General features: G+C 47.9%; 1 protein-coding gene across 1 annotated transcript; it reads left to right on the forward strand.

The window, feature by feature from the left end:
- The first annotated feature begins 3,002 nt into the window (after positions 1-3,002).
- LOC119311122 (transcription factor 25-like) lies at positions 3,003-7,248 on the forward strand. Its single transcript, XM_037586751.1, has 4 exons — positions 3,003-3,329; positions 3,889-4,430; positions 5,093-5,998; positions 6,509-7,248. Exons 1-4 carry the CDS (start codon positions 3,141-3,143, stop codon positions 6,765-6,767), a joined length of 1,896 nt encoding a protein of 631 aa, XP_037442648.1. The 5' UTR covers positions 3,003-3,140; the 3' UTR covers positions 6,768-7,248.
- Positions 7,249-13,748: the final 6,500 nt, after the last annotated feature.

The following is a 13,748-nucleotide window of genomic DNA, read 5'->3' on the forward strand; positions in this document are numbered from 1 at the left end:
GCCGAGCTGCACCCGCCGCCGAGCCCTGCCCCGGGAAGGGCGCTGTGCGCGGGGGAGAAGAGGGCCCGCCGCCGCCGAGCCACCCGGCCAGATCCGGGGGCGCCGTCCGGCGGCGGCGGGGGAGGGAGAACGGAGGGGTGGAGGCGAGGAGAGGATGCGGAGGAACCGCCCCGGCCGCCGCCCGGGGAGGCGGCGCGAGGCGGAGTCGGGAGAGGGGTCGCGGGGGGCGAGGAGAGGATGCAGAGCCCCTTCCAATTGATTGCATTAAGAACTGCAAGTACCAGAATGAGATGGAAATATCTTGATACAGTATGTGGTTGGAAGTTAATACTTGGTGCATACCACAATGAGATCCAAAATTGGAGAATCAACCAAAACAAAAACTCCAGTACAAGCACTTTGTAACGTGGGTGGATCCGAACATACATCACTAGTTTTGTGTGGAAACAAATTATATTTACTAGTACTTAACTGTGTGTCCTTTGAAGTATTGAATAGAATGTTCTGGCCCTGACGAACCTCCGCTGTCTGTCGCTGGGTTCCCAATATCACCACGAGAATGAACATGGAACGTTGTAGTATGCTCATGTACTCATGGTCAATAAATGGGGAGACGAAGTGGGAAACGATTTCATGGTCTAGGGTTAGGAGTTGGGTGGAACAAGGCCGTTGCGGTCGACGAGGGGATTTGGTGGCCCAGAATTAGAGATGGGGAAGAACTTGCTGGCCAAGGCCACCCCTGTCTACAGGAGGGTATTTCGTAGTCCGGCGTGAGGACGGGAAAGATCTGTATGGGCAACACCACCGCTGAGATGGTTTGACGAACGAAGAAGAGGTGTTTGGAATGAGAACCTACTGTTGGAGGGGTTTTTCTTCAAAGTACATTGTGTGCAGGGTGTAAGTGTCAAAATGTACCTACCGAGTGGCTGGAATCCCACCTCAACAAATCTGTACCACATAAATGACATCCAAGCCCCAGGACGCTGGATCGTATGACCGCACATGAAACTCAGATCTCATTCTAGTTGTGCCCATCTTTCTATCTATCTCCTCTGTTGGGCAAATGGCAGGCAATGAATGCAACGCTATCTTGTTCGGTTGATTTCTTTGTTCCACCCACGTTCACCTTGCTTGTTTCGTGCATCTCACCAAGCCCAAGCCTAAGCCCAAGGAGAGGCAATTACAATATGATGATATATTCCATCAATGGGATGCAACCCAACCAATGTATCTGATGATGGGAGTTAATTAACTCAACCCTATCCTAGCAGTAAGAGCAATGTGCTAGCAGTACTACAACTCTAATCCATTGCCTCGGGGGCTCAACCGTGGGCGCAGCTAGCTTAGCCTTGCCCAGTGGCGGAGCTTGACAAGAATCCATGGGGGCCAATGACAAAAAAAATTAACCAACCACAACAAACCTGAACTTTGTAGCCTTCAAACAAATTTATACTTATATTATCCATATTGATGCCAAAATACATGTATGATCTGCATTTAGCAATACATACTCCATAACAAGAGAACTAACTACACCAAAATACACGACGGGTAGCAACTACTCAGATGAACAAATACAAATCTGTCATGCAAGAAACAAGAAATCCCCAATTAGATCAGATGAATAGGCATATAAATTGCTAAATTACTAATCAAACTTATACAAGAAACAACAAGAAATCTCAATTTTTAGGGCTGCCCCTATTTCCCCAATTTCACTGCCGTACTCGTATATATGGAACAATGCACACGAGGGATACGGATTCAAATAGTTTAACATGGGCACAACCGCACAGGACACTTACAAATTCGTATGGGGAGGGTTGTCCGGTGACGACGGGTAGCCGGCCGGCCGACCAACATGGACGGCCACTAGAGCGGCAAGCCGGCGAGGCCAGCAGCGAAGAGCAGAAGACGACGATCTGAGGGCTGAGGCGCACCATTGTTCCTCCCTCCTCCGCGTTGGGATGTCCGCCGGCAACGCGCACGGATCAGGGCGAGCTTCTAGTCGGCATCGGCGCATCCACTGAGTGCGGCGGTAGGGCGCCTGGTTTGCAGATGAAGGCGAGATGTGTACTAATACCTAGTAAGAAAAAAACATTTGGGCTAGGGCCCCCTCAGCCTTCCACATAGCTCCGCCATTGGCCTTGCATATACGCGCCGCCTCGCGGCGCGGCCGCTTATATATACGACGCTCGTGCACGCGTCCTAGTGCACGGGCGTTCCTCATTCACTGATTGACCACACACCGTCCTCAGTTTGTCTCTCACAGCCAGAGCCACACATCAGCCACCCCGCCACCACCCATTGCGCGCGGCCTGCGGCCATGGCGGCCATCATCACCTCGGCGGGGGCGGCGTTGAGCCGCGCTGGCGGGCTCCAGCTCCTCCTCGTGCTGCTCGCCGGCACCTCGCACGGTGCTGTGCCGGGGGTGCAGACAGGCACTGCCACCTAGTCGGGGCCACCGGACAGCGCCCGTTACGACTGTGAGTTCCATCATCATATATCATATGCACCATCACCGTACCACTAGAGATCAATACGTACTGTTGGTAGCGCGTCACGTACTATATGGTGGCTAGGATCTCTCAAGTAAATCACATCTGAAATTTAGAGGCAAAATTGGTGTCTAGGATCTCTCAAGAGAGCTAGACTTCCTTCTAGACTTGCCCACCAAGGCTCAAGTCCTAAACTTGATGTGCAGTGTAAGCATTTTCCTCGATTTATTTGAGATGATGCATGTGTACGAGCGTTTAAGTCTGTAGCGTGTTTCTAAGGAAAAACTGTCCATTGTCCAAAATTTAAAATCCAGTCTTCGAAAAAAAATCAAAATCCAAATGCAACCGACGGAAGCGAATAGTAGGATCAGAAGAATTCCAATTCCATCGGGTGAAAGAAAAAAAAAACACGTATGCAAACAAAACTCTTTCCAGGAGCACCCCTCCGGTCTTCCGAAATTGCAATCTGCCCTCTCCCGAACCCTGCAAAGGGCAGCAAAACACTCGTCGTCCTCGTGACCTCGTCGCCATCTCGAATCCCCTCTCGCCCTTTCGCTTGGCGACCGACCCCGCCGCCCGGCCCGGCCCGCCGCCAAGCCCAAACCCTAACCCTTGCTTCAGCTCTCCCCCGCCGCGGTCGACATGTCCGGCAGGCTGGTCCGGCGGGTCCTCCAGCAGAGGGAGGCCTCCCCGCAGGACCCCGCCGAGGACGCCCTCGTGGTGGTGGAAGAGGAAGAGGAGGAGGAGGAGGCGGGCTCCCCTACCCGCGTCGCCGCCAGGAACCCCTTCGACCTCCTCGACGACGACGACGACGAGCCAGAAGAGGACAAGGTCCGTTCCTCACCCATGCCACTCCTCGTTAGGGTTTAATTAGATTGTAAACTGTTGCTCATCTGCGCTCGTGTTGTCATGTGTTATCCCGTGCCAGTGATAAATAAATTGGTAGAATGCGAGTAAAGGCGAGGCGATCCTTGTGGTTGTGCGAGAACTTTGAGATGCGATGATGATTAGTTTCGGGGAAGATGCCTAATCTGTGTTACTTATCGTGTAGAATCATTTGCAGTGGATTGTTGTTGCAATTTGGCCAATACTTTTGTCCCCGCTTGAACTGCCACTTGTCTACCCTTCTGGATGGGGCAGCTTGTAGGATGTAATCTGACATCAGTTGTGTTGATTGAGAGTTGGTTGTGTGTTTGCTTGCTAGGGGATTGCTCAAGGTGTGCCTAGAATCATGATAATAAGGTGAAACACATGACGATAGCATATTTACAGTTCTTAGTTATCTAGATCCTGTGATGTAGCACTACCTCATTCATGCCTAGTTGAATTATGTATTAGTCATGGTTGATGAATTGATTTTAATCTTATGTATGTGCTTACTCCACTGCAGGAAGATGAAGTGCATACTGATCAAACTGCGAGTTATACAGAACAGAAACAATATGTGAAAAAGAAGCCTAACGGCGCTGTTCCTGAAACAAACAAGAAATCAAAGAAGAAGAAGAAAAAGGGCAAGGCAGAACCACCAGCCTCGACGAAGTCGAGGGATGAGAAATCACTGGACTTAATTCTGGAAGATCTAGCTATTGAAAAGAGGCCCATGCAAAAAAGTGTTCATCAAAATGACAGAGCAACTGGGAAGGAGATTGAGACAATTGAAATGACTGCTGGGACATCCTCAGTTCTTGCAATTGATCCCAAACATCTCAAGGCTGAAAATGAGATGAGGCGCATTTTTGGATCAAAGGTAGTTGATTCACTTGAAAACCAGCGGAATATGCCTGGCACTTCAAGGCAAGTGCGTGGTGTTAGGCGTGCTGGCCTTAATCCTAGAAGAACCCTACTTGTATCTCCACCTGGCTTCTGGCCAGCATGGGATAAGTCAATGTCAATGGATCTTGTTGAGACAAAGGGCAGTTTGAATTATTTCAGGTGAGGGTATATCCTTTTCTTTGCAGTGTGCATGGTGATATGGTATACATTTGTATGTCAAACAGTTTCAGTACTATGTAGTTTCTTGCTGAGATGTTCGGAGAACAATCTGTTTCTTGATTCATCCATAGCCAGTAGTCAAGTTTGATTGAACACGGAGAAGAAAATTATTCTTCTAAGCTCTTTGGTTGAGATGCTTTTAGTAGAACCATTTTTTTATTCATCCATTATCCATAATTAGTGGTCGGGTTTCTTTGAACATGCGAGTAGACAATTCTTTGGAGGGCTATATATACGTTTCATGCGAAGGTTAATCGCTCCACAGCATTTACACACTGATCTCTTGGTAATAGGACTTTTAAGGACACCAGTCTGTCAGAGCATGATTATTCTAACTTCTAGCTCGAGCTGCTAGTGCATTCGCTGTGATTATGCATGTTTTGGATTGTTTGGCTTGACATAATTTTGGTACATCACTAATTTGTTTGGGTACAGTGTACACTGCTTGTGCAGTTGTGCTTACCATTGTGTTCATTGTATGTTCTTCGCGTAGGAAGCTTAAGTAGTTCTGCAGGTGTAGTAAAATTTCAGAAGTAGTTTAGCAGAGATCTGTTCTAGAGTTCATAACTTCTGTAAATGACCATGCTGTTTAATGCTTGCAGGTACGTATATGATCCTTCTGTCAGCCATGTGCAGGAATTGTTTGAAGCTGCCAAGTCAGCCAATGACCTCAATGCCATTGCTGCTATATTAGCAAAATACCCCTACCATCCAGACTCGTTATTGACATTTGCTGATCTGTTCAAATATTCTGGAGAACATCAATCATCAGCAGACGCTGTTGAGAAGTGTCTATTTGCACTAGAGTGTGCTTGGCATCCACTATTTAATCCACTGCAGGGCAACTATCAGTTGAAATACAGCCATGACTTAAACAAGCCATTTTTTACAGCCCTTTTCAGTCACATGAAAAATCTGGATAGGCGTGGTTGTCACCGTTCAGCTTTAGAGGCCTGCAAGTTTCTTTTGTCATTGGATTCTGATGACCCAAAGGGTGCTCTGTTTTGCATTGATTACTTTGCTCTAAGATCGCAGCAGTACAAATGGTTGGAACAGTTTGCTGAAGAGTACCAGTGTGATAACTCCCTCTGGCTGTTTCCTAATTTCTCCTTTTCTCTAGCCATTGCACGGTTTTATCTTGAACGTGATGCTGAGGATGTTTCTGATCATGCTGACAAGTCAACAGCTGTTGATCTCATGAAGCAAGCATTGATGCTTCATCCTCTGGTGCTTTCTAAGATTGTTGACAAGGCTCCTTTGAAGGACTCTTCATGGACCCAAATACTCAAGAATGGGTTCTTTGGATCAGCAAAGCCAGGAAGCCCTTCACTCGAGCATGTGATTAACATATATGTTGAGCGTCATTGTATCATGTGGAGGTTCCCGGAACTTCAGAACTTACTCAAAGAAGCTGCTCTTCTGGTGATTGAATCACTAAAGCACGACAGCAGAGAAGCCCAGGACTGGGCATGTGTTAGGAAAGAGGCATTCTCTTCAGAAAAGAATGAGTAAGTTGCTCCAAAATGTTGACACCTCAGTTGAATCCTGTCTATCCTTATTCTTTGATCATGTCTTTCATTCTTTTCAATCAGTACTTTTTGATTGGTTTGTGACTATTTCTTCCTTTTAAGTTGCCAACACCTGAAGCTTGGTTTAGTTTAAACTATGAACCAACCAGTTTACCTTTTATGAAGTAGCAATTGTCGGTGTAGATTTTGTAAGTTCTGTAGAACTTAAACATTTAATGTTTAGCTTACTGACTCCCATCTCAACTAATCAGTAGTGTTTGGATCTGTGGTGTTAGTTGTGTACGGTACTTACATGAAAGTGAAACTAAAGATATGCAGTTTGTGGCACTTATACTCGAGAGGAAGATAGTTTAGTTTTGGCGGCAATTCTATTCTAATTCATTGCAGATTTATTGATCTAAGTAATATTATATGCTCTGGATTTTCATTCTTGGCTCCCCAGACTATCTTGAAGAGATATTTCGATAAAACTTGTGTCCCACTTTGCAGGTACTCTCATCTGCTTGTTTCAGACTTCTCTGACACAACACCATCGCTCCCTCCGGAAGAACTGCGGCCATTTATGGTTGGACCAGGAATGGCGCATGATATGCCGCCTGTTGAACAAGAAGCTGGGCCTGAGAGAATCCATGCCCCTCTTGAAGTTGCTGGGCGCAACGCTGCGATGGTCTTCCTGGAATCACTGCTCCCATGGGTCAACTACGGGGACAACCGTCACGACGGAAATGATCAACACGATGATGATTGAGCTGTCGCAAGCACAAAGTGACATATGGTCATGGTTAAACTCACATGGCCAACCGGAATCAGTGATCCTCCCCTGTGTCTGCGATGCTTAAGAAAAGCTGCTGTTAATTGTGTGCGAATGCCCCTAGTTATTTTTCATGGCCTTGGCAAAGGTTATACATGTATAGTTGATCCGGTAAATCGCTGAATATTTGCATGCCAGTTTTGGGCCCGGAGATTAGAGTCCATGTACCATCATTACTAGAGTTTTTTTTTTTTGCGGGGACCATCATTACTAGAGTTGATATGCCAAGTTCTGTAACTGGCCCGTTAGGTCAGGCTTCATTTGTCCTTGGCGCACTGCAAAATACTTTGGAGCAACATCATAGATAAATTCGCAATCCGCCCTACATTCAGCAGTTGGCTGTTCCTCCTTGAAATCTCTCCTTGTACTTGGAAGAGAAATACTCGAGTTTGGAATATTTGCATGCCAGTATATGCTTCGATGTTCCTTTTTTTTCTTTCTTTTTGTTATACTATATACGAGTACTGTGCAACTTCACTATCATTCTGTTTTGCCCATCATGCTATAGCCACTTTCCCCATTGGGAACGCATGCTTGTCTCGAATCGAACTGTTTTGGCTCTGGATTTAGGTTTTCAACCATGCAGCATGCCTGCCAGTACACTGCAGGTTCATTCAGATTCTGTGCCGGACGCAAGCCTGAACAAGGAAGCTTGGAAAGGCAAAAAAATTCTGCAGACGAGTGCTTGTTTTGGGGGAGCAAGTACAACAACCTGACCGTTTCCTGATCTGGTGGTTTCGTGACCTCAGCCACAGTTTGTTTGTCGCGTGGATGTGGCCGTGCGTGCCATACCTGATCCCCTGTCACATCCAGTTTTATGTACGGCTATATGCCGTGCCCAGCATATGTCGTGCAAAAGCTTCGGTGCGTTGGAGTTTATTCAGTGAAACTTTCAGCATATGTCGTGCAAAAGCTTCGGTGCGTGGCAAATTTTCGTATTTAGACCCTTTTGGGATACAAATTCAGGATCTGACCCCGGTTTAGAAAATTTTCGAGATCTGACCCTTTCGCTACCGCCACGGGTTCTGGCGGTAGGGTTAGACATGCTACCGCCACCAGGGTCCTTGGCGGTAGGGTCCTGTGTTTTATGGTTTATAAGTTTATTTTTTGCTTCTTTTCAAAAACAGTATAGACCCTAAAATATGAGCTCATATTTTTTTTAGTGATTGTTTCTTTTGTAAAGTTTTATCACATAGTTTCACAAAGAAAGCAAAATATGAGCTCACAAAGAAAGCCAACAAACGGTACAACAAGTTCTTAAGACAAGTTTATAGGGTGGGTGGGTTTAGGTTTTTACAATTTTTATTGATTGTTTGTTTTGTCACAAGTTTCACATAGTTTCACAAATAGCAAAATATGAGCTCACATAATAATAAAGGTTCCACATAGCAAATATCAAACAGTTTACACATAGATTCATAAGTAGAAAATAGCAAATAGCAAACTTGTCCACATAGTTTGACAACCCCTACTAAAACATAGATGCATATGCAATAGACATGTTTATGGGGCAGACAAACCTTCCCCCTCGTATGTTAGGCCTAGCCGTGGGGACAGATACGGCAGCGGATCCACCGGTTCAGGCGGAGGCGGAACGCTGGTCGGCATCCGACTGTTCAAGCAATCCCACCTTGCCTTGCGCGCTGGAGTTTTCGCCTCCGCCCTTGCCCAGTTGATGATATCGAACGCTGATGCACTTGGGGGCGGCATCCTGGCTCTCTCCTCCGCATTGCTCTCGAAGTAGATCCTCCGGCCCAAATTGCGTAGCTCCCAGTTGGAGTGCTGCTTGGCAGCTTCAATGGTCCCTTCCCGGCGTTCTTGGGAGATAGTTGGATCTCCCTCCATCTCTGCAATCACTCTCTTCCACTCCTTCACACTCTGCACCCAACACTTATGATCATCGGAGATCTGTTCTGCCCTCTCGTGCCACCGCACTGCCCTCGTCTCCTGTAGGAACTCGTCTGAAAAAGCGGTCACCGGCTGCAGAAGCTCGGGGCAGGACTCGTACACATACGGAAGTGGCAAGCCGGACGGGTCGTGTTGGAGATGAATGGGCGATGGTTGCGCCACTGTTGCAGACCTAAACATATGGATCAAATAAATAAAATACATATATCAAGATGTGTCAAATGCAAAATCATACCATATCATATCATATTTACTCCAACCAAATCCACTACTTGCATCATATATTTTTTGTTTACTCCAATATGCATCATATCAACATGCTTACTAAAGAACTACTCCCTCCGTTCCGAAATAGATGACTCAACTTTGTACTAACTTTAGTACAAAGTTGAGTCATCTATTTTGGAACGGAGGGAGTAAGAACTAAGAACTACAACTACAATCATACCACTACTTACTAAAGAACTAAGAACGACAACTACAATCAAGCTAAAACAATCTTAAGTTCAAAAATATGAGGGATTTGAAGCAAATAATGCCTCAAATCGAAAGCAAGTTTGCAAAAACTAATTGGAGGGATCGAAGGAGCTTACGTTTCTCTCTTCGGGGCCATCTCGATCCGCAAAAATGGTGAATATCCGAGGGGGGGAGTGGAGGAGATGAGAGAGAGGGAGAGATAGGGGCGAGTTGGGGAAGAAAAGATGAAACTGCCGACGGGGGGAAGGGGAGGGGCGCGGGGTCTCGGGCAAAATAACTGCCCGGACCCTACCACCAGGGGTATTGGCGGTAGAGTTAGACAGGCTACCGCCAGGTGCCCTGGCGGTAGGGTGCGACGGAGGGGGATGTGACGCCCTCGATTCAATCGTACACTAATCATACACGCAAATGTGTACGATCAAGATCAAGGACTCACGGGAAGATATCACAACACAACTCTAGACACAAATTAAAATAATACAAGCTTTATATTACAAGCCAGGGGCCTCGAGGGCTCGAATACATCAGCTTGAATACAAACGAGTCAGCGGAAGCAACAATATCTGAGTACAGACATGAGTTAAACAAGTTTGCCTTAAGAAGGCTAGCACAAAAGCATCTACGATCGAAAAGGCAAGGCCTCCTGCCTGGGAGCCTCCTAACTACTCTTGGTCGTCGGCGTCCGTCACGTGGTAGTAGGCACCCTCGGGGTAGCAGCCGTCGTCAAAGGTGGCATCTGGCTCCTGGACTCCACCATCTGGTTGCAACAACCAGAAAGAAGAAAGAAGGGGGAAAAGGGAGAGCAAAGCAACCGTGAGTACTCATCCAAAGTACTCGCAAGCAAGGATCTACACTACATATGCAACACTATCAACGGAAGGCTGTATATATGGACTGGGCTGCAGAAATGCCAGAATAGGGAGAAGGCCTAGTCCTATCGAAGACTAGCATCTTCTCGAACCCACCATCTTGCAGCAACAGGAGGGAATAGAGTAGCATAAAGTAAAGCGGTAGTAGTGTTATCAACCTCGGCCAGAGATCCTTTCTCGACTCCCTGCGAGAAAGCAATCCCAGAGCCATACTATCCAGTTATCATCACAATCAAATCCTCATCACCATCCAGTTCTCATCACAAGTATCCAGTTCTAGTTGTATCGATCGGGATACAACTCCAAGTGTCCGTTACCGTAGGACAGGCTATCGATAGATGTTTTCTTCCCTGCAGGGGTGCACCAACTTACCCACCACACTCGCTTAACTCCGGCCGGACACACTTTCCAGGGTCATGCCCGGCCTCGGCCAAACAATACGCCGCAACCCGACCTAGACTTAACAGAGAGGTCAGCACGCCGGACTAAACCTATGCCCCCAGGGGTCATGGGCCATCTCCCCGGAAACTCCTGCACGTTGCGTACGCGGCCGGTGAGCAGACCTAGCTACCTCCTTCAACAAGGCAGGCGCTTGCGCAGTCCAACCCGGCGCGCGCCACTCAGTCGCTGACGTCTATTAAGCTTTGGCTGATGTATACGACGCAGAACGCCCATACTATGCCCACGTGATGGTTAGTGCTATCAGGCCAGAGGCCCCTCGGATCAAATATCCAAATCGTAGTGGATTAGGAACGCGCGGTAACAAGCAGAGAATCACGAAAGAGGTGACCCCGTTGCCCCGTCTCGAGGACTTGCGGCAAGGGCTAAGAATGCCCGGCCACGCCTCGTAATTATCTCACGGGCACCTTCCAGGTCAACCCGTCTCCACATCACTTTCCAAGTAACAGTTGTAAAGTCCAAGTATCCGTGTGTCCAAACATCAAGAGGAAAACCCAAGGAATCACCCTCGGTGGGTTCCACTCAATGTAATCATCAAGGTGAACGTAGAGGAATCACCCTCGAGGTTCACACTTGAGGGGTTGCACGACAGAGTCGTATCGGAAGTGGTTAAAGAGGAAATCACCCTCGATGACCACGACCGAATAGCTACACTACAGGATTAACATCAGAAGTGTTGTAGAGGTCTCACCCTCGGCACTCGATAGTATCCCAGTAGTGTCGAGCAACTAAGGGGAAAGTGATGTGCGGTGCCGGGGCCTGGTCTTCGATCCCATTGATCGGGTCTTCAAATGATGAAGCAGGGGCAACAAGGACAAGGTGGGGGTCACTGATGGATCACTAACCAACCTATACTAAGCAGTTTAGGATAAGCCGGTAAGGTAACAATAAGCAGGTTACAAAAGGAGGCTATGCATCAGAATAGGAGCAAACAATAACAATAGCAAAATCTAATGCAAGCATGAGAGAATGGAATGGGCGATATCGGGATGATCAAAGGGGGGGCTTGCCTGGTTGTTCAGACGAGACGGAGGGGTCGTTGGTGACGTAGTCAATCACAGGGGCATCAACATCATCAAGGGGTCTACCGAAGAGAAGAGGGGGGAGAAACAGTAAATACATAGCAAGCAAGTGCATAACAAGACAACAGGTAGAGCTAGACGTATTGTAACGTGGTGCTACACGATACCGGTGAAGGGGGAAGTCCGCCGGGAATGTTTTCCCGGTTCCGGACCTATGTCAGACAAAAGACCGGAGGGGGAAAGTTCCATGTTCAGATAGTTAGAGGCCTCTGACAGGTAAACGGACCATGTTTTCGGATTCCTCTCGTCGTTCTAAGCAACTTTCATGTATAAAACTTTTTCATCCGAGTTACGGATTATTATCTATGATTTCTAAAGTTTTAAACAATATTTTAAAAATTCTGGATTTATTATTAATTCGAAAATAAACTGCAATTTGCCATGGGTACACGGAGTGTACCCACATGGGGTTATGATAGGTGGGGCCGGTCAAAGTCAACAAGTCAAAGTTGAATGGGTCAAAAAGTGAACAGTGCATGTGGGTCCACATGTCATATGCTATACCTATAAACAAATAAATAAAACAAACCTAATTAATGGGGGGACCAAACGTCATCTGTTACCAGACTAATTTAGCACCACCTAGCTCTAATCAACAAGGGCCGCCCTGGTTGCACGGCCAGCCTCACGGGTGTGTACACAAACGCACACATAGCACATAACCAAGCTTGGATGGGGCAAGCTCTCTGGTAGTCTCGTGGGTTTCTTCACGGTTCAGTTTCGTCAGTTGTTTCTTCAGCAAACAACCTTGCAGCTACGAGCCAAAGTGACCAGCAAACAGCAGCGGTAGCAGTTAAGGAAACAGCAGCGACGGCAGTAGCTATGCAGCGGCAGTAGTAGCAAGAAACAGCAGTAGCAAGAAGGCAATAACATGGCTCGGCAGCAGCAGTAGCAGTTAGTAGCGGAGCAGCAGCTAAGCAACAAGCAGCAGGACGAGCAGCGGCAGTGCATCAGCAACCGCAAAGCAGCAGCCGAGCAAACGCACGCGCATCACGGCGCCAACATGGCCGAGCTCGGGGACAGCCGCGCCAGGCAGCGGCGGGCGCGAACGGCGTCAGGCGCAGCAGGGCGCTCGCGGATGGGGATGGGACGGCTCCGGCCAGGGCAGGCGACGACCGGCGAGAGGGCGGCGCAGGCGCGGCCGGTGAACAGGGGGCCAACATGGCGTGCGGCGACAGTTGCCGCGGCGACGACAGAAGGTAGCAGCGAGTGGGGGCGCGGTGTCTAGCGGCGAAATACGGCCTAAATCAGAGGAAGAATCAAAGGGGATCGAAGGGAATCGGACGAGGTGGCCTCACCGGGCCCTGTAGTTGTGCAAAGGCGAGCTCGGGGGAGGCTCGGTGGAGCGAATCGACGGCGGCGATGGCTGTGGCGGGGAAGACGGCTCGATCCCAAAGTTTGACGGTGCCCCGACTCGAACCGGTGGTTGTAGTCGAAGTAGACGAGCCCGACGCGTCTCCTGACTAGGTTTCAGCCCGCGGGAAGCTCGGTGGCCGCGACAACGATGGGGCGGCTGCGTCTTCGGGCGCGGACGAACTCGAGGGGGAGAGAAACGAGCGAGGGGAACGGGCGTGCTAGGGTTACAGGGGAAGAGTGAGGGGGCACAGGGGCTTGCTCTTATCCCCTCCGTGGCGCAGCAGTGCGCGGAGGCGAGCTCCCAGCGGCCATGGCGCCTCGGCCTTCTCCTGTTGCGGTAGGAGGTCGAAAGGCTGACCAAATTGGGCCAGGCCATACTGTATGCACTAGAGCCCCACATGCACAGTAGTTTAGGTCTTTCATCTTTCCATTTTTATTTTTATTTTGTTTCAGATTCTGCTCTGTTTTGCATTTTTAATAAATAGCAATTGTATTTTGTTTAACCTGAAACTTGACACCTAAATACCATGCGATGCTATGAGCTAGCACAACAAGTTCTATCTTATTTTGAAAAGTGTAAATATTTACTTAAATTGAAAAGGATCAATTAAAAGCTGTTGGTCCAATTTTAAACAGGTTAAGGGGGTACTTTAGTAATTCCAATAATATTGGTTTATTCAACACAATTAGTTAGTGAATTTTTGCAAACTAGCGAACATTTTTGTTTTACCGGTTGAAGAATTAATAGTTTGACTTTAATTTAAATT

The sequence above is a fragment of the Triticum dicoccoides genome, chromosome 5B (genome assembly GCF_002162155.2).
Source record: "Triticum dicoccoides isolate Atlit2015 ecotype Zavitan chromosome 5B, WEW_v2.0, whole genome shotgun sequence".
Lineage (NCBI taxonomy): Eukaryota > Viridiplantae > Streptophyta > Magnoliopsida > Poales > Poaceae > Triticum > Triticum dicoccoides.